At 37.1% G+C, this 22,618-nt stretch overlaps 2 protein-coding genes across 7 annotated transcripts; one reads left to right on the top strand and one right to left on the bottom strand.

Annotated features, from left to right (window-relative positions):
- Nucleotides 1-1,466: 1,466 nt before the first annotated feature.
- Nucleotides 1,467-7,687, bottom strand: rad52 (RAD52 homolog, DNA repair protein). Of its 2 annotated transcripts, XM_055192913.2 has the most exons (11): nucleotides 7,338-7,686; nucleotides 5,988-6,089; nucleotides 5,814-5,907; nucleotides 5,635-5,702; nucleotides 5,444-5,562; nucleotides 4,494-4,569; nucleotides 4,147-4,409; nucleotides 3,856-4,049; nucleotides 3,693-3,770; nucleotides 2,382-2,627; nucleotides 1,467-1,637 (listed from the first exon to the last, which is right to left on the bottom strand). In XM_055192913.2, exons 1-11 carry the CDS (start codon nucleotides 7,401-7,403, stop codon nucleotides 1,576-1,578), a joined length of 1,368 nt encoding a protein of 455 aa, XP_055048888.2. In that variant the 5' UTR covers nucleotides 7,404-7,686; the 3' UTR covers nucleotides 1,467-1,575. The 2 variants fall into 2 exon arrangements, with proteins under 2 accessions (XP_055048888.2, XP_055048889.2); XM_055192914.2 differs by lacking the exon at nucleotides 3,693-3,770 and having other exon boundaries at nucleotides 7,338-7,687.
- Nucleotides 7,200-21,316, top strand: prr5a (proline rich 5a (renal)). Of its 5 annotated transcripts, none has more exons than XM_055192911.2 (10): nucleotides 7,200-7,262; nucleotides 15,264-15,444; nucleotides 16,721-16,831; nucleotides 16,914-16,994; nucleotides 17,238-17,286; nucleotides 17,387-17,444; nucleotides 19,187-19,278; nucleotides 19,382-19,522; nucleotides 20,352-20,490; nucleotides 20,601-21,316. In XM_055192911.2, exons 2-10 carry the CDS (start codon nucleotides 15,284-15,286, stop codon nucleotides 21,137-21,139), a joined length of 1,371 nt encoding a protein of 456 aa, XP_055048886.1. In that variant the 5' UTR covers nucleotides 7,200-7,262; nucleotides 15,264-15,283; the 3' UTR covers nucleotides 21,140-21,316. The 5 variants fall into 5 exon arrangements, with proteins under 5 accessions (XP_055048886.1, XP_055048883.1, XP_055048887.1 ...); XM_055192908.2 differs by lacking the exon at nucleotides 7,200-7,262 and adding an exon at nucleotides 12,478-12,780; XM_055192912.2 differs by lacking the exon at nucleotides 7,200-7,262 and adding an exon at nucleotides 13,208-13,438.
- The last annotated feature ends 1,302 nt before the right edge of the window (nucleotides 21,317-22,618 follow it).

The following is a 22,618-nucleotide window of genomic DNA, read 5'->3' as shown; positions in this document are numbered from 1 at the left end:
AAATAAAAGCATTTGCACAATATATTATGTTTGTGCTGTGTGTAAATATTATGTATATGTAAACACACACATACATATATACATTTAAGAAATGTTTTATTTATATATCTTTTTTTATTTATATAGAATATAAAAAAATATAAATATATAAACACATGCAAATGTTTCTTAAATCCATACATGAATGTGTGTGTGTGTGTATTTATATATACATAATTATTACACACAGCACAAACTCATATTATGCAAAAAAGTACTTTTATTTTGTATGAGATTAATCTAGATTAATCTATGCCCAGCTCTAATTTTTAAATAAAACTATAAAGATTTATTTATGATTAAAACCAATATTTGATGCTCCTAATCTAACAGATTATAAGACTCTTGCCTGGATTTACAGACAGGGGCGACATGCACCAATTTTTTAAGGGCACAGTGTGCACAGCTCAGATATTTGTGCATACACAGACATCGAACGAAATATTTTTTTATCAAACGAAATATTATAGAGCTTTCAGTCTTTTCCATGGCACTTACATTTCTAACAATTTGAGCGCCCCTGCCTTCCTGCAAAAACCTCCAAAATAAAAGTCTTGAATAACTTTCATATCAAATACTTTTCAATCGGAATAATGACATATTGGCATCATATTTACATCTGAAACGGCATATTTTGTTTATTAAGTTTTTTTTAATGACTTGTTTAATTGTGTCAATGCATTTTGCACAACTACATTAATTTTATAGGATAATGTAATTTTAAATCCATTAAGTATATAAACGACGAAAATGACATAAGCTATAGCCACGTGATTGAGTTTAATGTTCATAATGATTAAAAAAAATGTTTAGATAAAATTATTAGAGAAACAGATTTTTGCATTCAATTTTACCTCATATGTGATTCCGCGCCCCCGTGAACTCTAGCGAACTTTGGCGTTGTATCAAGAAGATGAATCTAGAAATCTCTTACTTACTAATATAACGTAGAGACGGTCACATTTTAAAAAATACATTTTCTACACAGAGGTGGTTAACTGCACATTACCGTACTAGGGTTTGGAAATGTTGTGAGAGTTTCTTACACGTTTTAATTCATCGAATAGCAAAATGCAGCAAAGAGCTCGTGAGCGCGTTCAGACGCTGATGACGTCTGCGACCGCGAGCTGCCGCCAGAATAAAGTAATGTAACACGATCAAAACACTATCAAAATGGCAAAAATCTCTGAAAAGTGACAATGACGCAAATAATATTTTGCACATTAAACAGATTAAAAGACAAGTAACAGATTCACGCTTCTTTGATTTTGAGGTTGCATGCAAAATCCATTTGGCTCCAAAAATCCATCGGGCATGACACCTCTGGGGTCACATATCCCCTTATAAATTAGTAAGACAGTGCCAAAAACCTGAATGCAAATGATTTAATTTATATTGCATGCATCAAGAACCCTGTCAAAACAATGGAAAGCACAGGACAAACATTTATTAGCTTTTCATATTCACACATTAGGAAAAAAAATGCATAAAAGTGAATATATTTTTTAAAAAGAAAACAATAAATAATTATATTTGTCAAGTGTCCAGTCTTCGTTTCTTCATCATCTGGCCTTGTCTGTATGGGCTCTGTGATCCACCTTATTCAATGTAACAAAATCAAACACATCCAAATTAAAAAACTGCCTGCAATTAAAGGTCATGTTCTTCCTGATCCCATTTTTTCAAACTTTAGTTGGTGTGTAATGTTGCTGTTAGAGCATAAATAATACCTGTAAAATGATAATGCTCAAAGTTCACTGCAAGGCGATATATTTTGTTTAATAGAAGTCCCCTTTCTAAGCCTACAGCGAACGGCCGGTTTGGACTACAGCGCTCTACTTCCTGCTTTAATGATGTCAGTAGAACAGTTTTTTGACTAAACTCCGCCCACCACAGGAATACGTCAGTCGCCAGCTTTGGCTCAAATGCCTAAGCTAAGCTGCTATCGAATCACAACACACTAAACAAACTACACAATCAGAACTCGAGACGTATTTCTGAAGAAGGGATTTACAGAACAATGAAGACATCAGCCCGTTTTGAGCACAGTGAAAACAGCGGTATACAGATAAGTAAATTGTGTGAAAAATATAGTGTTTTTTTTTTACACGTGAAACATAAACATGTTATATTGCGCACTGTAAACACAATCAAAGCCTCAAAAACACAGAAAGAACGTGACCTTTAAAGTCCCTGGCTGTTTATATTAATGGGGACGTATGCATGAGTGAAGAAGATAAGCCAGAAATGGGCATGCCCTTGCATGCATTTATAAACTTGTTGCAAAATTCCTAAATGAGCAATTGTTTATTTTGAAAGTGTAATCTTGTACTAGATCCTACCTGCTCCCGCAATAGTTTTTGCCTCTGAGGATCTGAACTGAGCATATCCTCCCTGGCCTTGAGGAACAACATGCCCCTGCGGTTGAGCGGGTGGCCTCAGGTATTGGCCTCTCTGTGGAGTCTTGCTGCGTGTCACCATCTTGTGCTGACTAGGTGTGGTGGGACGAGGAGGCTCAGACGAGCTTCCTGCGGCATCGTCCAGCATATCGATGCCGTCTAACGTGAAGTCCCATAACTCGGGGTCATCTATGAAGAAGATCATCAGGTTAAGGGTTTTTTTTAACTCACAAAGAGTCCAGTTTTTCACCAAATTAGTGTTTAAAACTATTAAAACACCAAGTGAATTTTTTATCCTTAGTACTTTATTTATCGCGCATTATGTACCAAATGCAGATGTAGTATAAGAGTGTGGAGCAATATTTTAAAGTATTATAATATTTCACCTCACAACAATGTAATGATATTCCCAATTTATGTGGCAGCTTCCCAGACAAGGTTTATCCTAATTCCAGACTAAAATGCATGTTTAAGCTGCCTTAATCAAAAAACACCTTGCATTGACGCATCTTAAAGGAAAACAACAAAATTTTTCAACATTCTACTATGTTCCCACCTCAACTCAGACGAGTTGATACATACCTATCTTTTTCAATGTGTGCACTTAATCTTTGTTTAGTGCGTCGTGAATGTGTTAGCATTTAGCCTAGCCCCATTCATTCCTTAGGATCCAAACAAGGATAAATTTAGAAGTTCTCATTTTAAAAAAATCGCCACGTTTTATTTTGTGCCACCATACTTACTCGTGTATCTACTTATGTAACAGTCTTTAAATAGGAAAACATGGAAGTGTTTGGTGGCTTCTAAATTCATCTCTGCTTGGATCCCAAGGAATGAATAGGGCCAGGCCAAATGCCAACACATTCACGACGCACCGCGCAAAGATAAAGTGCACGCATTGAAAAAAGATAGTTATGTATCAACTCCTCCAAGCCGAGGCAAGAACATAGCAAAATATTGCAAAACGGTGGTGTTTTCCTTTAATAAATTAGTTATGTTGTTTTGTCTCATCATGATACACACCAGTAATGTTTTTTGTAACATTTACTTGTAAAAATTACTTAAATGTCCTAATAAAACTACTAAGGCCTAGTCCTGGATTAATCTAAACCCTGTCCGGGAAACCGCCCCTATATGTTTTTACCAAAAAGGAAATATATTGTTTCATCATGACCCAGATATAACAGTATCCAAGTCTGTCGTTTCCCATCTCTAATGTGCCATGACCTCATCATCCTTAAAAATAGTCCTTACCAGCAGCCAGATACTCTTGCTTAGTCGACACCAGATGTCCGTTCGGTGTACTGTGGTTGACAGGACCTATACCCTGTCCTAAAACAATAAGAAAGCTATACACCCCGACACTCCTACAGGAGACAGTGAATCATTTACGCTTCAAACAAAATGTCATCTGCACCTTGTTTTAGATGCAGTGCCTGCACTGTGGATGGATTTAAAGGTGGAGTGTTTTGTGCTTGTTCATGTAGCAGCTTCTTTGCCTCCATCTCCTGTCTGAACTTTTGCTGCAGCTGCTGCTGCCTCAGCTTCCTCTGCTGTTTGGGGTCCAGGGGAGGGTCAGATGAGGACAGGTCAGACACAGCAGCTGCTGACCTAACAACACATGAACCAGAAGTGCAGCTGGATAACTCTGGTTCTTCAACTTAATTTCATATAAAATATATTTCGGTGTCCAGTAATATTATTTCACCTTGAGGTGTTGTTGGGGTCTTGGTGGGCCGATGTGTTGTCAGAATGTGCTGCCGTGTTTATCAGCGAAGTCCTGGAGCCAGTACCATTCTCAGGCACTTCTTGTACACGGTGGACTCCCATCCCCCCCGAGGGATTGTTGGTTGGTTCAGACTTAATACATCCCCTGCTTTCGATTTTGGCCAGACTCTTGTACCTGGCCTTCTCAATGGATGGCTCTTCGTCACAGCGTTTGGTCTTGTCTGGGTCTAAAGGGGGAGGTGGCTACCGTAAAAGGAAACAGTTTCATTCGTATACATTACAAAGTGAAAAACGTCAAGATAAGTGATAGGATTACACGTTTCTTACCTGCTTTGGTATTTTATTGATGGCTATAAGGTATTCCTTATTTAGAATACAATTTCCAAGAGCATTCCCAAAACACCTTAATGGTCAGCAAAATAAAATTATGCATTTACTAAATTGCAGTTTTATTTATCTGTAAAGAAATTTGTGCCACACTTCACAATCACACATCCTTAACCATACAACCCAATGATACTATACCACAACATATAGCGTTAAGTTGGGTTCACACCAGCCGCGTTTGAGGCGCCAAATTCGCGTGTACCGCTTAAACAGTTTGAGTTTACTCGCTTCATTCGCGCATGAAACTCATGGAGACATTCACGCGGAAATTCGCGTCATGGGAGGGGGCTTTTGCAACTCCGCTCGCTTCCTGTAATCACATCACTACTAGAGCAAGCTCCTGATTGGTTAACGCGGTGCGTTTTTCCGCCAAAGTTAAAATTTTTTAAATCAAGCATTTCCCTCGGCAACGGTTAATTCACACCATTCGCTAGAACTTGACACGTGAATGAGGGGGAAACGCGTCTACCGTGCCGCGCTAAACGTCTCATTCGCGCCGCGAGACACATGTTTACATTGACTAAACATTGAAATCACTCGCGCTTGACGCCTCTACCGCGGCTGGTATGAACGCAGCATTAGTAACGTCAACAATAACAATACTTGCTGTTGTAACAATTTTATCTTAAAGGCGGGGTGTATGACGAGTACCAAAACACACTTGTAGCCAATCAGCAGTAAGGAGCATGTCTACTAACCGACATTGTTGCCTGGGTTGCGTATGTGTGGTGCGGGTCTATCAAAGGAAGGTCCGGATTCTATTAGGGTAGGGGCGTGTTTGTTTAAGTGATTTCAAATGTCAACATTGGCTACAAAGATCATGCACCCCGCCTTTAAGTTAAAATATTGATATGGTATTGATGTTACACACAGAGTTAGAAATAATTTACTTGAGTGCTCTTTTAAGTCCGTCTGTAACCGCTTCTTTTCTTGCCTTTTCCAGCGACAGAGCTTTAGATTTGAGACCTTCGCTCACACCGTACCCTACATCCTCATGAAACGAGCCGTCCTGTGAAGAAGAGACTATTATGCTATGTTCCTTACAATCTTCTATATGATGTATTTTTGATGTGATTTGTACCTTTAACTGGACCTTCACAAAGGCACTTACACCAACATAAAACTTCCCATTGATAAGATCCACAAAGTCTGTAACAACATAAGATTGACCACACCTCCTACTTAACATGATCAAACATTAATCATAAATCACAATGACTTTAAGAATCATGACTTCAGTGCAAATGTGATAATTCTCACCAACGTTTTGTTGTGATATCGAGTGCGACCATCCATTGTATCCAAACATTTCATTGGCCAAACTTATGACTTTGTGACCCTCGATATAACACACCTGCAAAAAGACACAAGACAATCTGGATATCATATGACTGGTACAAATGAATAAAACAGTAAGTAATACAGTAGATTTACCTTTTGACCTCCTCCGGCCTGTCTGGTGCTGATATATTCAGGTCCGAGTCTCCGCCGTAGAGCATTCTGGACGGCCTGATACTCTTCTGCAGTATATACATACTATAGCAATAACATCAACATTACATCTTCATCCTCATTCACTGTGCTATTTTGCATTTTACATGATGTGTACTAATAAACAGTTTGTGCCAGCACAGGGGTGTATTCCAGAAAGCAGGGTTAACTTACCAGCAGATTAACCCTGAAGTCTGGGTTGATTAACCCAAGCTTGCTTACTCGGGGTATGAAAATATAGTTTAAGAGTTAGTTCAGTCAACCCACTGAAAGTAATGATTTGGAAAAAGACCAACTATACATCTAATGTAAAAGTCCATATTTAAGAAATAAAAAAGGTACTATGAAATATATTAGGGGTGCACCGATATATCGGCCGATGATACTTGCTATGCTTCTTAAAGGGACATTCCACTTTTTTTGAAAAATGCTCATTTTCCAGCTCCCCTAGAGTTAAACATTTGATTTTTACCGTTTTTGAAATCCATTCAGCTGATCTCTGTGTCTGGTGCTAGCACTTTTAGCATAGCTTAGCATAATCCATTGAATCTGATTAGACCATTAGCATCGCGCTAAAAAATAAACAAAGAGTTTCGATATTTATATATTTACACACATTTATTATTATAAATTGAGATTCGTCTCATATTATCTAGTAAGTGAATGAGAGTAATAATGAGTTTATGAATTGACAGAATTGGAAATGTACTTTCTTGTTAACATTTGTACATCCACTGATATGTAGAGATATATTAATAATGAACATATTTAAATGTATAGTATTCAGCCCAATCACAAAGAACAATCCATTTTATTCTAAAATTATTTTATTTTAAAAAGAAAACATTAATAATAAATAGACACAGTGCTACTGTGAACGTAATAAAATAAAGCTTGGTGTCATTAACTAAAATGAGCTAACCCTGGACCATAACATGCTCCGGAGCAGGTTATCTTCAGAGTCAGTCGTTATGGTTACATAATCCGAAAGTGACCTCCGTTTTTGGAAGTGACAGAGGTTAGGCTTGTTCGACCTTATGCGGCGCCGCAAGAATCGACAGCCGGATGACGTCAAAGTTTCGCGAGAGCGAGAAGAAATATGATTTCTTGAATCATTCTCGCAGTACTTTGACGTCAACCGGCTGTCAGTTGTTGCGGCGCCGCATGAAGTCGAACAAGCCTGTTAGTATCAGCTTACTAACTGTTAAACTTACCCGGGTAAGTCACATAACCTGCTTTCTGTAATAGCCCCGGTTGCTGTCCAATAAACGCGTTTTCTACTTTAAAACATACCTGACCAAAACACATATTTGTTTTCTGAGCGTCTCTGTCCTCTTGTCTCCCACTGCAATGGTCCATACGTGCTCTCTGATATTTTGTCTTCCCTTTACAAACAATGTTGCATATGGAGAATGTGAGTGGAGGTCGCCACACTGCACAAGCAAAAAGTCTGAGACAACATTACATATAAGTTAATCCATATAATGCGTTACAATGTATCGTTACTCTTACTAATGTCGCGCACAAACGTTACTTTATTATAAAACCGGTTGACTTTCAATTATTTGTAGCAACTTTGCGTTTCTAAGTTCCCGCGCTGCCCATGTGCGCGTGCGTGCTTCTTCTTCTTCGTGCTTATTGGCGGTTCGCATTCTTATCAGAGCATTAACGCCATCTACTGTAGGCGATGGAGTCGTGCTCTCCATGTTGCTGCGTGTTTCAGCCTCAGCTCCTCCATGAAAAGCCCAACTCCCTTCCATCCACGATAATTAATAAAGATAAGAAGAAAAAATAAAGAAAAAACTTCATTATAGCATACCTATATTCTATGTATTAACTTGGTTGTATTTAGAAATTGTATTAATATACTATATCCTTCTATCTGGTTCAAAATATCCTAATATTACTCGTTGAGCCCCTTCCTTCTGCATTTCTCCCATTAACGTCTATCTTTCTTTTGCATATTTACTACAGTTTATAATTAGCCTACGTGTCCACTGTTTCTCTCCCTCCACACCTGTCACAAATATTATTAGGATGTTTCCCCATTATATGCATTGTTAAGTCCTGTATGCCCTAATCTCAATCTTGATATAATACAATCCTCTTTCCTTTTCACTCTTGAAGTCCTTCCCCTTCCTACCAATGGCTGAATTGAATGAAGCAGTCTTCCTTTATTTTCATTTATCTCCCGTTTTTATTTACCTCCTTTTTAATAATTGATTTGATTTCTTCTTTACTGTGCTTAATGCCCATATCTATATTTATACTTTTGCCATGGCTTGCATTGCTAATTTGTCAGCTTCTTTATTCCCTAAAACTCCAGTATTTGCTGGAACCCACAAAAACTGAACCCTGTTATTTGACTCTTAATAAAATCTGGAGGATTTTTAATATCAGATCTGGCTTTTGTGCCTGTAGACATATCGGCACAGAAATTGAATCAGAACATTAGGGATTTGTTTATTCCCATTTCAATTACTTTATTTTTTTTTTTTTGTTACCATGATTGCAGTTAATTCTCCTGTACACACTGACACATGTTATTATTTCACACCTTTTCACTTCCATTCCTGGGATGACATATGCAATATGGCCACTTTGCGGGTCTTTGGATGCATCTGTGTACACCTGTACTGTTACTTATTCCGAGTCCTTATATAATGTTTTGTAAATTCTTCTTTTGATATTTCATGACCTTTCTGTTTTCTTTGTTCCAGCAAGAACACATCTATCTCTGGTTGCGGTAATATCCAGATCGGACTCACTCCTAATGTTGCTGGGATCACACTATACCCATTTAATTGCATATCCTCTACCAACTCATTAATGACCCAGACAAAAACTATTACTTGTTCTTTTCCCATGTTCTCAACATGTCTTGAGTAGACTTTATGTTAGGTGGTCATCCTTCTGACCCTTTACATTTTTGCTAATAATAAATGACTTATAACACTTCCCTGAGGAGTGCCATTTTAAAATTTTCCTCCTCTTGATACACAATCCCCAATCCTAACTTTAATGTATCTTTCAAGTAACTCCTTAATCCAATTATAGTCTTCCACCTATACCTATTTGATCTAACTATCAACAGCCCCTACTTCCATAACATGTCATAAGCTTTCTCAACATCAAAAAACACTGCAACTACAGATTCTTTATTTATAAAAGCTTTCCTAATATCTGTTTCTGATTTTAGTATTAAATCCTCTTCTAAATCCACTTTGATATGTTGAAAAATAGTGTATTTTCTCCGTATGAAACATCAGTCTTTCTGTTACCATTTTTTCCATTATGTACCATTAGTTTACATAAGTGTGACATAAACGCTATTGGTCTATAGTTTAATAGGATACTTGTGTCTTTGACTGTTTTTTAACGGGAAAAATAAAAAAAATTTCCAACTTTGTGGTATTCTCTCTTTCTCCCATACCTTGTTATAAAATTGCAGCAACACTCCTAGCGAGTTATTACTTAACTTCTTCAATATCATATAGCTCATCCATCTTCTCCTGGTGTAGATGCTTTTGTGTTTTTTAATGCTCTCCTTAACTCTGTTAATGAAAATGGGACATTTAGTACATCCTGTGCTCCTTCTCTAATTTCTTTTATATTTAACTGCTCTTCCATCAATTTTTCCCTCACTTATTGTCTGAACCGTTTATTTTTGATAATTCATTTCGAAATATTTCTGATTTCTCCTTTTCGCTAATGCAAGTATTTCCCCTATACATATCTATGCTTAATACAGGATATTCAAACTCATTCTTTATACCAACGTAATACGCAGGGCCGTGCACAGACATTTTGAGGGGCAGGGGCTCAAGTGAAATAAAGGTCACTTCTCATAATTATGTATTTTTTTTCTTTTTTTAAACAAAAAAGTATATATATTAATGCAATTCTGACTTCCTTTTTAAAAAAATTATTTAAAAAGTTAATTAATTTTATCTTCCTCAAACTCACGCAATTGTTTCATTTTCAAAAGATGTCTACAAAATAATCAGTTCACACAGAAACCATGGTCTCCTTAGTATTCTAGGTTTATAGAGCAGCAAAGGAAACCATTACACAATTAATATGAATTAATAATTAATAACATAAATTACACATTAATTACAAATTTGTTAAAATGCTAAAAACAAAGTTGTGACTGCTGAGTTAGCGCTACATGACAATAAATGCTATATGCTAGCATTTAGCTGAAGTTCTATTAGTTAACAATTAGTTGTTACTCAAAATATGTATTTTTGTCTGATAAATGGCAGGCTCAAAATATAAGGTCTGTTTACTAATGTGAGCTTCTGGCATGAGCCTCAGAGCAGAGCTCAACATTATTATTCATGACCCTTTCAAATAGGGCAAAAACAGACCATTTCATTTCAATTAGAAATTCTAGGGTTGTAAATGGACATGTATAAACGTTTCTGGATAATTTTTGCACTTAATAAAGCAACATACCTTCTATGTAATTGTCAAAGAACAATTTAACATATCATTGCAACACATCCTATGGCACCTTTAATCTTAGGTTTCATATTTATTAGGGTTACACATGTCAGAAACAACAAATATAGATTAGGCCTATTTTATTTGTATTTTATATTTTACTTTTTTGTGATGTCAGTGAAAATTCAGACTGGGCAAGTAAAATACTGAACCATCAGATTTCTTCCCAATCTACTCCAGCACTCCAGTATAACACATTATACTTATTTAACAGCCATTACAAAAAACGCAAACAAAAAAGCTTACTACTGCAGTTAGCAATTATTTTATTGTTTGTGTTTTATTAATTATAAGCAGTCTGTTTAAACTACACACTACATTGTTACAAGTTTGCAACTCTTCAGGTTAATATGGGATTGCCATGGAAAACAATGTCCCTGAATCGTTATGTGTAACAACGTGTCCCATATTTTGTGCATAAAACTGTTAATATAAGAATGCTTTCTTCCTCACACACTTACCGGTAGCCTGCCAGCATAATCATGCACCTCGCGTTTCGTTCAGGCGGAGCTTTGGCGCTTCTTAGAAGCGCGAATGCAGCCTACAAGTAGGTTAGAGAGGCGGGACTTAGGAAAGGTAAAGCCAATCATATTAGCGATGTGAGTTTTGGAGGCGGGACTCATCTGTTAACCGTTTGTGTACCACAAATTGCGCTATTTTTCTTTTTATAAGAGTTTAAATCTCATTTAAATGATTCCTGAAAAAATTCATGTTAAATTTAATAAGTAAAAACACACAAGAAACAGACAGACATCAGTTATATAAATTTAAATAAAAAAGCACCCCAGAAAAAAAGGGCATTTTCTCTCCAGGAATAAAAAGGGCAGGTGCTCAAGCCCCCTTTGATGTCTATGTGTGCACGTGCCTGGTAATACGTCATAACGACAGGGGCGAATTCGAGGTTGTGGCTAGATGGGATACAGCAACGTCCAAAATTTCATGAAATCTCGCAGGGTGAACGTAGTGTTTATTTTAATCCTACCCCCAAACCTAACCAACATTTTTGGGATTTAGGCCGTAACTCTATCCCATCTAGCCAGAATCGCTGTTTTCATCCTAATCCTACACACAATCCTAACCCTAAAAGCGACATCTCGCGAGATTTATGCCGTAGCTGTAACCCATCTAGCCAAACCCGAATTTAACCCTTGCAGAATTAAAAGTCGTATCATGATTGATGTTCCAGTTTCACAGAAAAAAATAAATAAATATTAAGTGCTATAAATATAAAACTTTAACCTTTTGAAACATCTAATTAAAATGTTGTTTTTAAATGTATTTGTTTTCATTTTTTATTTACTACTGGATTACACTGTGGGAAACTAGTCATGACGTTTTAAAAATTATATCCCCCCTTACGATAATAAACCATGTTTTTTATTTACAAATAAAAACAGAAAAAATAGTTAATAAAGTTAAACTATAGTTACCACAAATTTTTGCTTGTTTTTGCTACAGTAACAAACGTTATAGTTTATCTATTGTTTTGATAGTAAAAGAAATACGCCAAAAAGCCATGGTTACTAATTTTTTTAATAACACATTTTCTTAAGGGTCACTGTCCTTATCTATCTATCTAGTATGTTAACGTCACTTCAATATGATCAAATGACTTTTATTATTAATTTTTTCCCCTATTGCGCTTTGACTGGTGTCATAATTTGTTGTTTAGTTTCCTACCATTACATGTATCAATTCGGGCGTGTCTAAATGCTTTTTCAAATGTTTGCATATCATAAAATGTTTTACTGTGATTATGTGAGAATTATGCAGATCATTATCATCCCTCAAGCATTTCCAAAAGAAAATATTAGAACATAAAATATAAATCAGATATCAATTCCAGTTATTAACACCTTACGAAAAGTCGCTTTGTTCTTGCATCAAAAGACATCTTCCGATGTGATCGCACAATAGCGCTCGTGCACGCGCATGGGCGTGAACGCGCCTACAGTCTGGACAGCCCGTCTGGTCAGACAGTCTGTAACTCGGGAAGCGAATAGAATAGGAGGGGCGATACTGGGGATGCCACAGGAATGATCCATTAACCCGCATATCCCACATCCGCATGTATGGATTGTTTTACTCGTGTACGTACCGTAGTTTCTCCAGATACGATGACGCGCGGCAAAGCTTAGCACATACTATTTTCTTTTCTTCTTACTATTGAACTTACTGAAACATCCCTGACTGACCATTTTCACTTTACACGCGGAGCACATGACGGGTGAGTGGAAACATGGTTACTATGCGCTACTGTTTGTGTGAACTCGTGCAGCTTTTAATGTTGCGTTGCATTTGTCTGCTGGATGAATGGTGCATTGTTGCGCTGTTTGTGAAAAAAAACACAAATGATCATCACAAGGTACGCTGAGTACCCAGTGCGTCAACCCCGCCATGAATAACTTACATCCACTGATAAAATATGGAAGCGATAGGAAATTAGACATGGACATGATTTGTACTAGTTGTAATAATATAGTATAACAGTCCATAAATACAGTACGGGAACTGATGTCTTTCTTGGGTTAACCTAGACTTTTTACCATTGATTTTACCTGTCTGCGTTTAAAAGGGCGAAATCGGCCCCTCCTTCTGCTGTAACGTAGCGCGTGTCTTGGCACGTTAAATGAACAAAGAGAAACTGACAGAAAAATTGCAACATACAGCAAAGTCGCATATTTGGGTCAGCGCTGTGATACAATTTTGTTTTGTATTTTTAAAAAAGCCCACATAAAGGTCTTTCGGTCGTGTGAGCAGATGATGACAGACTGATGCAAGTCTTTTGTTGTAGTAGCCTATTTCTGTGAAGAGATTACGGATGGGTGTAGGGGGCGCGCGATGCTGAGATCATGTTGCTGAGGAACACATGGAGAATGAATAACGTAAACAAACGCATTGATCTTTTCGTTAAACGCGACCGAGTTTAATGGAACAGATATATTGCAGAATCATAGTAAATTTGAGTCGTCTTACTGGGAAAAATAAGTTAATAATGGGAATGTAAGTGTCAATTTAGGTATCTGTAAGTATTTCAATTTTCCTTCTTAAATATTAGCGACAGTCACGATTTCGCCATATAAGGACTGAGTAAAATAACTAGACATGATTAATCGAAATTTTCCATGTCTAAAAATAGTGTGAATGTGTCAAAATATGTATATATATATGTGTGTGTTGATAAAATAGAAACCTTCTATTCTAATAGATTGTTATAATGGGAATTGTATTGGTTTTAAAAGAAACTGATCTTTGTGGGTCTCTACTGGTAATGTGTTGGATTTTATTGGTGATATTTTATCTGGCCCAATACAACATCATTAAAAGAAATAAGACATAGGCACACTAGGCTACATAAATGTTTTAATGGCAAACAGCTAATGGTTCATAGTAGTATGGAAGCCATTCAAATGTATTTTGTTTTTTATATAACTTTAAAGGGACATTCCACTTTTTTGGAAATGTGCTAGTTTTCCGGCTCCCCTGGAGTTAAACATTTGATTCTCGCCATTTTGAAATCCATTCGGCTGATCTCTGTGTCTGGCGCTAGCACTTTTAGCATAGCTTAGCACAATCTATTGAATCTGATTAGACCATAAGCATCACGCTAAAAAATAACCAAAGAGTTTCAATATTTTTCCTGTTTAAAACTTGACTCTTCTGTAGTTACATCGTGTACTGAGACGGACAGAAAATTGGGGGTTGTGATTTTCTATGCAGATGTGGCTGGGAACTATATTCTCATTCCAGCGTAATAATCAAGGACTTTGTTGCTGTAACACATGGCTGCAGCAGGCGTAGTGATATTACGCACTGCCCGAAAATAGTCCCCTTGGTTACTTTCAATGGCAGTGGACTATTTTCGGGCAGTGCTTTTAAAGACTATTTAAAGAGTTTTAAATAGGAAAAATATCGAAACTCTTTGGTTATTTTTTTGCGTGATGCTAATGGTCTAATCAGATTCAATGGATTGTGCTAAGCTATGCTAAAAGTGCTAGCGCCAGACCAGGACATCAGCTGAATGGATTTCAAAACGGTAAGAATCAAATGTTTAACTCTAGGGAGCTGGAAAATGAGCATATTTTGAAAAAAGTGGAATGTCCCTTTAATAAAAGTCTTGCAGTGGCGGCTCGTGACTGCTCATCCGAAGGGCACTAATTCAAAATAAGTGTTTGGAGTGTCGTGTGTGGTTCCTTTTTCCAAAATATGTGTTTTGCGCGTCGAGCGATCCTGTGTGCATAACATGTTTTGTCAAAATAGGTGCCTGCCGCACATAGGCTTCAAAATCGTTTATGATAAAAGAGACGCTCATGTTCACAAGACACTCCCTTAACAGTAAACTTTAATTACGCATTAGATTATGCGAGGATCTGGCAAACACAAGTGTCTCTTTTATTATAAACCCTTTAGGCGCATCTGCAGCAGGCACTTATTTTGACAAGACGTGTGATGCACACAGAATCTCTCGACACGCAAAACACATATTTTAAAAAAAGGAACCACACACATGACGGGCTACATACATGTTGTGGCGAACTTCGCACAGAGCGCCCTCGGAATAAAGAAGTTGCCGGCCGCCACTGATGTCTTGTATAATATAAGTTAACATTGAAGATGATGTGGTTGGGACCTAGTTGGCACATAGATTTGTGAAATATACAGATATGACCACAACGTACTCTCATTCTGTCTCGTGTTTTGTGTTGTCAGACGTATCAAAGATGTTCTGAATGAAATGTGGATCTGCCGGTCTTTCAGTAACAATGCCGGAGAACTTGAGCGGGGCACACGTTGATCGACCTGCACCTAGATCATCCACCTTTAACTTCTCTGCCCTGTTTGCTTTGCCAAACCACCTTCACATGGATGGGAGCAGTCATCCATTCAGGAGGTAAAACAGCATGATGGCAGGTGGTAAAAATAATTGTTGTTTTTCACAGCTCTTTTAACACACTGAGCACATGACCCACACTCACATCCTGCTATACATGCTGATATCCTGTTATTTGTTTGTGCTGTCCTCCGGGTCTCTTTGTTGTTTACCCAAATCTTCTCACAATGTGTGCTGTTTCACAATTTACAGCATGTACAGGATGCATGTCAATTTATTTAGTATTCATATTATACAGATTGCTTAATTTGCGGAGCCAGGATTGAATAATATCTGGATCTAAATTCCATAAAGTCCATAAAGGTTATTTTAACGCAGCATTGGGTCAAAAAGGGACGAGCATAGCCGTTGGGTTAAATTAACCCAGAAAATGTTTATATTTGATCCAATAAATGGTTACAACCCAAGAAGCTGGATTCGTCCCTTTTTGACCCATTGCTGGGTTGAAAATAACCAATTTTTTAGAGTGTACATACACAATATAAAAAAGTATATATATTTTGTTAGTATAAACAAATGTATTCAGGTGTATTTAGTTTTATTTATTAAAATTTTCTTTAATAAAGCCAATTAGATATTACCATTATTTTATGGTACGTTATTTTTTATAGTGTATGAAAAATATGAAATAGTAATTTTGTGTCAGTGGTCAGGTTAATAAAATTTAATTTCACTGCGATGTTAAAAGCTGTTTTGAAGGATGACCAATTCTGAGAATTTTCTTATCAGAGTAAAGTAGCTTCTTGAACTCTTACATTACATCTCGGTGAGCAATGCTCTCCTGTCTACATGACCTTATTCAACCTAGTTTGCATAAATGCATTTGGCAGACACTTTTATCCAAAATGAAATACAAGGTACATTTCATCAGCTTGTGTGTTTCCTGGGAATCGAACCTCTGACTTTGCTGCTGTTAGCGTCATGCTCTACCAGCTTAGTTACAGGAACCAACAAAGTTCACTCTGCCGAAGACAACATTGTTACTCCCTTGTGCTAAAGAGCGTAAAATAAATTAAGGTTTACGTTGCGCAAATCTATAAACCGAAAGCGCTGTATCTTTGTGGGCATGCGTGTTTGACAGAGATTGTGGAAAGGATGGGAATGTAATGTTAAAAGAGGAAGGAAATTGGTTTCTCAACCATAAAACGTTCCTCCCCTTTCTCTTTGCACACCAACTGTTTTTTTGATGTAGCTGTATGAACTCTCCCCTTTCTTTCTGTCGGTGTTGCGGTTCTAACTGTTCCGTGTCTCTCATTCCTGTGTTTACAACCATGAGGACTCTGTACCGGCTGAAGTTAGTGAGTTCTCCGAATTTGACTCAACTGGGGAAAAACGAAAAGGCTTCTTTAGAGGAAAGAGGATCCGGCCCAAATGCCACATGGAACAGGTTAGTGCATGTTGTGCAGTGCGTGTCTGTAAATGTCGTGTCGTAGCAAGATGTCATTTCATGTCTGCACAATTTGTTGCAGCATTCACAACGCAGTTATTGCCGTATTCCAAAAAAAAGGGTTGGCAGACAATGAACTCTATACGCTCAATGAGGGTGTGAGGTAAGGCCAGACAACATGACAACATGTATTGTTATAGCGCATGCAGAGCTGTTGTGTGTTTTGTAAATTATATATGAATTTTTTTGCTATAATTGCTACTGTTAGCACTGTGTAAAACACAAAGTGTTTGCTTTCTTGCTTTGAGGGTTTCTCATTTTTAAACAAAAAAGACTCAAAATTAATCAAAACTATTTTAAGTAGAAAAGATTGCTTTTACTCATTTCATATGTTTTATTTCATCAGGCAACTATTAAAAACTGAGCTTGGCTCATTTTTCACAGAATACCTTCAGGTGAGAGTTTTAGACAAATGTTTCATAGATTCGTTTATTCTAAATAATATAATATAATAAATAAATAATTTTTTTACCCTATTTTTTATTTTATTTTTAGAATCAGCTGTTGACTAAAGGAATGGTCATTTTACGTGACAAAATACGATTTTATGAAGGTATATAAAAACTGTTTTTATGTAAAAGATTATTTTTGATTGCTGAACCTAATAAGATTTTCTGAAAATTCTGTCATCATTTACTCACCCTTAAGTTGTTCGGTACAGATAATTTGAGCAATGTTTGTAGACAGATCTGGGTCACCATTCGTCATTTTCTCCTACTATGGAAGTCAATGGGGCCCCAAACCTGCTTGGTTACAAAAATTCTTTAAAATAAATTCCTTTGTATTCAGCAGAACAAAGAAATGTATTCAGGTTTGAAACAACTTGAGGGTGAATAAATGATGACAGAATTTTTATTTTGCAGTGAACCATCCCTTTAACTTTAATACAGTGGTTCTCAAACTTTTTTTAGCGTGCGGCCCCCTTTGTGTACGGTGCATTCCCTCGCGGCCCCCCCAAAGAAAATTTATGACAAAAACAGTTCTAAAACTTCACATTTTAATTAAACAAAACATTAAATTATACAAAGTAGTGCTGCCTTATTTTTTTAAGTTTAATTTCACAGAATTCATGATAAATTAATGTATTTTATAAAAATGTCATAAAACTGGGGCCCCCCTGGCACCAGTTTGAGAACCACTGCTTTAATAAACTTCACAAAACAGTTTATTTAGTTTACCATATCATCCCTATTGCCTATGTTATTATATATTTATTACATATCAATAAAAAAATGTATATAATTTTAGTGCTGCCTCACGATTAGTCGCGACTAATCGTTTGCAGAATAAAAGTTTTTGTTTACATAATATATGTGGGTGTACTGTGCATAATAATTATGTATAAATACACAGCCCAGTTTTACGAAATTTCTTTATATAGTCACAACATTTTTCGTGATTTTTTGTGACCATATAACGAATTCCTGTTTTCGTGTGATTATCACGTGTTGGTTACTCAACTGTTTTGTCCTATATTCTTACCATTGTCACTTCGTTTAGGGTTAGATTTACATAAAATTACATCCCTACCCAAACCCAACTATAACCCTAACGCCAGGTGACATATAAAAAAATCTGAAAAAATAGTATAAACCAATACATAAAGTGACATTCTAATGCAAGCACCAAATCTAACCCTAAACCGAAGCGACAATGGTTTGAAAATAGAAAAAAGCAGTTAAGTAACCAATATGTGATAATCACACGAAAACAGGAATTCGTTATACGGTCACAAAAAAATATTTATTATATAAATATATTTTTTCTTAAAATTATACGTGTGTGTGTGTGTGTGTGCGTGCGTGTGTATTTATTTGGACATAATTATTATGCCCAGTGCACATACATATATTATGTAAACAAAAACTCAAAAACTTTTGTTCTGCAAACAATTGGTCGCGACTAATCATGAGGCAGCACTAAATTTATATATTTATTTATATTAGGGATGCACCTTAATTACATAGAATGACATCTACTGATACCGATTGCTTTTTACTCCTTGTTTTAAATTATGTCATGAAATCCTAAAAGTACAGAGCATACACACTGCAATTCTGTTACCCAATTCAAAATAATTACAGTTCTCACCCATTTTGATTGCCAGGATATAATCTACCCTGATCATCAGATGTTTTTAAATTATTTTAATATAATTTAATTATGATTTATCTGCCGAAACCTATTATAGGCCGAAATATTAAGTTCTTTACAGTTTACAGTTCTCTTTTAATTAGCATAGAAATGCACTATAACATTAGATGGTATTTAATTCATTCATTCATTCACTACTAGGTCAAAAACTATTGGATTCATTGGCTGAGACCTGGGACTTCTTCTTTTGTGATGTTCTCACTATGCTTCAAGCCATCTTTCACCCTGTCCAGGTATATATAAGATTTGTTTATCAGTAAGAAAGCACATCATTTCGGCACCTATAACACCAATGTAGTCTGCAGTGCTTTTGAATCTGTGTTCATGGTTCTTCAGGGTAAGGAGCCATCAGTACGTCAACTTGCACTGCTGCACTTTCGCAACATCATCACCCTTAACATGAAGCTGGAAGAGGCTCTTTCCAGACCGCGAGCTCGCATTCCCCCTTCCATCATCCAGATGCTTCTGGTGTTGCAGGTACACAGAGGCTGAATGCAAGTGGACCAGTATTCCAGGGATCATGGGAACTTGGAAAAATTAGGGAATTTTGCAAATGAAAGTCAAAAAAAAATCTTGACTCCTATTAGGGATGCATAAAGATTAATCACGATTAATCTATAGCAGAATAAAAGTTTTTGTTTACATCATATATGCATGTGAACTGTGTATAATAATTATGTATATAAATATGCACACATGCATGTATAATTTTATATAAATTGCATATTATATGCATATTATATAAATAATACATAAATATACAAATGTATATACACATGTAAACATTTCTTAAATATATGCATGCATGTGTGTGCATTTATCTATACAAAGTTATTATACACAGTTCACACACACATATATGATGTAAACAAAAACTTTTATTCTGCTATAGATTAATCGCGATTATTCGTTATACACTCCTATATAGCTTTGTGGGGCACGCTACAGCCAATCACAGCATGTCTGAGGTGGATGGTGGGAACAACCCCTAAGTGGCCAGCCCATACATTTTTAAAAAGTCACTGGTCAAATCTTTAAATAACCGGTTAAAAAAAACCTTCCCAACTGAAACAGTCACCCTTGCTATCATGAGTTACACCCTTAAATAATAATGTAGTTACTTGAGAACAGGTCATTTGTGGGAGATCACTGATCCTCTGGGATTATTTCAGCAAATGTGTCATATTGAGTGTGACATTAATCACAAGCTCTGTGCGTCTCTGATAAAATTACTATAATTTATATTTAAGGAACTGAGACAGATCTGAAGTTAAACTCATAAATGTGTCATCTTCACGTCTCACAGGGGGTTCATGAATCTAAGGGTGTGAGCGAGGAGTACCTGAAGCTGGAGTCTATCCTTCAGAAGCTTGTGTCACCGTATCTAGGCACACAGGGATTGTGTTCACATGAGTGCGGCCCATCACAGTGCTCCTGTGTAATTGGTGAGAGAAAAAACTTTTTTGGGAATTAAATTTTGTGAATGTTAAATTTTGATATCAGATATCAGAGTGTTGCAAAGTATTAACAACCTAATGCCTAAAAACCTTTCCAGAGAGGCGTTCCCAGTATTGCTGGTCCAAGACTGCAGACCTGCCTTCCAGTAACCCAGTAGTACGCTCCAAAAGTTACAACATCCCAATGCTGACCCCCGTAGCCGAGTATGACTCCGAGGTGAGCTCTGTGGGTAGCGTAGGCATCCGTCGTCACTCTGCTTGTGATGTCACTTCCTGCTTGGAGCACCAGGGCTATTCTGCCCTGTCTGTCGGAATGGAGACGAGCTCAACCCCCCGGCTCTCGCTCGATCATGACCTCGCTTTGAACGGTGTGATGCGAGGGGCCATGGGACAGTCCGCTATCGTTTCTCCCTCCGTCTTCATCCACACCTCTGCGGGGTGCCCGCATTCAGCGGACCACCAGATGGCTTCATCTGAGGCGGACAAGACCCTCTCGTCACCCCCTAGCTGCTCTTCCAGTCCGGAGACGATTGTAATGCAGGGTTTGGATTCGCTGGAATCGGATCCTGATGGGATCTTCATTGACTTTTCTCATTGCCGCTCCGATTCTTTCGGAACCAGCAGGAAAACTAGCTGATTTATCATTGCTGTGTAATGAATTGCACACAAAACTTTGTTTGACGATAATGGGCTACCATTATCTGCTCTGTGAAGTAACATCTTATGTATTTTTAAAACTGGAATTTCATTTTGAATTTGCTCAAAAGCCAAGGCACCTTTGTGGATAAATGGAAAATGAATCCATTTAATGCTATTAAGGATTGTTTTCAAAATGTTTTAAACCTGTGGATGTATTTCTGAATTTTCTACATAGTTTTGCATACACGATAGCAACACTAGGAATGGAATGTCTCCATTTTGTTTAACACACATTTTTAAGACATTAGGGGGCAGTTTACTGGACAGGACTTAGATCTAGTCCAAGCCTGTTTGAACTGAAAACAGCTTGCACTCACATATCTTAAAATATATCAGTGCCATTGTTTTTTAAGATGCACAGCAGTAATGTTTTTTGTAAGATATGTTTTTAAAAACTACTTTAATTTCCTAATATAACTAAAGCCTAGTCCTGGCTTAAAGGGACACTCCACTTTTTTGAAGGTATGCTCATTTTGCAGCTCCCCTGGAGTGGAACATTTGATTCTTGCCATTTTGGAGTCCATTCTGCTGATCTCCGGGTCTGCAATGCCCGAAAATAGTCCCCTGCTATTGAAAGATACTAAGGAGATTGATTTTCGGCTGCTGCGTGATATCACTGCGCCTGCGGCGGCCGTGTTGCAGCGGCAGGGTCCTTGATTATTATTGCGCCGGAATGAGAGTATAGTTCCTCGCCATATCGGGCTGGAGAATCGCAGCTTTTGATTTGCCGTCGGTCCTGGTGCACGATGTGGCTGCGGAGGAGTCAAGTTTTAAATAGGAAAAATATCGAAAATCTTTGGTTGATTTTTAGTGCGATGCTAGTGGTCTGGTCAGATTCAGTGGATTGTGCTGGGCTATGCTGGGGGTGGTGCCGCCGGACTCGGAGATCGGCTGAATGGATTCCAGAGTGGTGGGGAAGAAATGTTTGACTCTTGGGGAGCTGGAAAATGAGCATATTTTCCAAAAAGGTGAGTGTCCCTTTAATCTAAACCTTGTCTGGGAAACTGCCCCTAGATGTTTATAATGTTATCATTTATTATGAGATGACATCACTACATGTTAGAAATTTCTTCCAGAATTGTTAGTCTTATGCCATGCACTTTTTAATGTCATATGACTTTACAAACGATGTGTACTGCTTTCTAAATCAATGCCAACCTCACCTGTGCTCTTAATGGTATGAGATGAAATTATGACTTTATCTTTATTATTACGATTATTATTTTGATGATAACATTTGCTATTGACAATACAGTTAGTGCAGAGAATGGTACATACTGAACATGTGATGTTTGTTTTTCAGCATGTTAAGTTTAAATGTGATAGCAATGAGCTGCTTGAGTTAACAGGGTTTGAAAATTGAATTTAGGAATGTAAAGAAACACACCCATGTTGTGTTTGCTGGTGAAACAGATAG

The sequence above is a fragment of the Misgurnus anguillicaudatus genome, chromosome 6 (assembly GCF_027580225.2).
Source record: "Misgurnus anguillicaudatus chromosome 6, ASM2758022v2, whole genome shotgun sequence".
Classification (NCBI taxonomy): domain Eukaryota; kingdom Metazoa; phylum Chordata; class Actinopteri; order Cypriniformes; family Cobitidae; genus Misgurnus; species Misgurnus anguillicaudatus.
The sequence above is the reverse complement of the archived record's forward strand: the minus strand, read 5'-3'. Positions and strand labels throughout refer to the sequence as shown.

Bases quoted from the DNA above. Each gene is read 5' to 3' on its own strand.
- rad52 (XM_055192913.2), bottom strand. From the start codon at position 7,403: ATGGACCATTGCAGTGGGAGACAAGAGGACAGAGACGCTCAGAAAACA. The intron at 5,563-5,634 runs GTACAAATCACA...TCTTCTTCACAG, and splicing joins TTGTGAAGGTCCAGTTAAAG to GACGGCTCGTTTCATGAGGA. The intron at 4,410-4,493 runs GTAAGAAACGTG...CTTTTACGGTAG, and splicing joins TCAATAAAATACCAAAGCAG to CCACCTCCCCCTTTAGACCC.
- prr5a (XM_055192911.2), top strand. From the start codon at position 15,284: ATGAAATGTGGATCTGCCGGTCTTTCAGTAACAATGCCGGAGAACTTG. The intron at 17,287-17,386 runs GTGAGAGTTTTA...TTTTATTTTTAG, and splicing joins TTTTCACAGAATACCTTCAG to AATCAGCTGTTGACTAAAGG. The intron at 20,491-20,600 runs GTGAGAGAAAAA...AAACCTTTCCAG, and splicing joins ACAGTGCTCCTGTGTAATTG to AGAGGCGTTCCCAGTATTGC.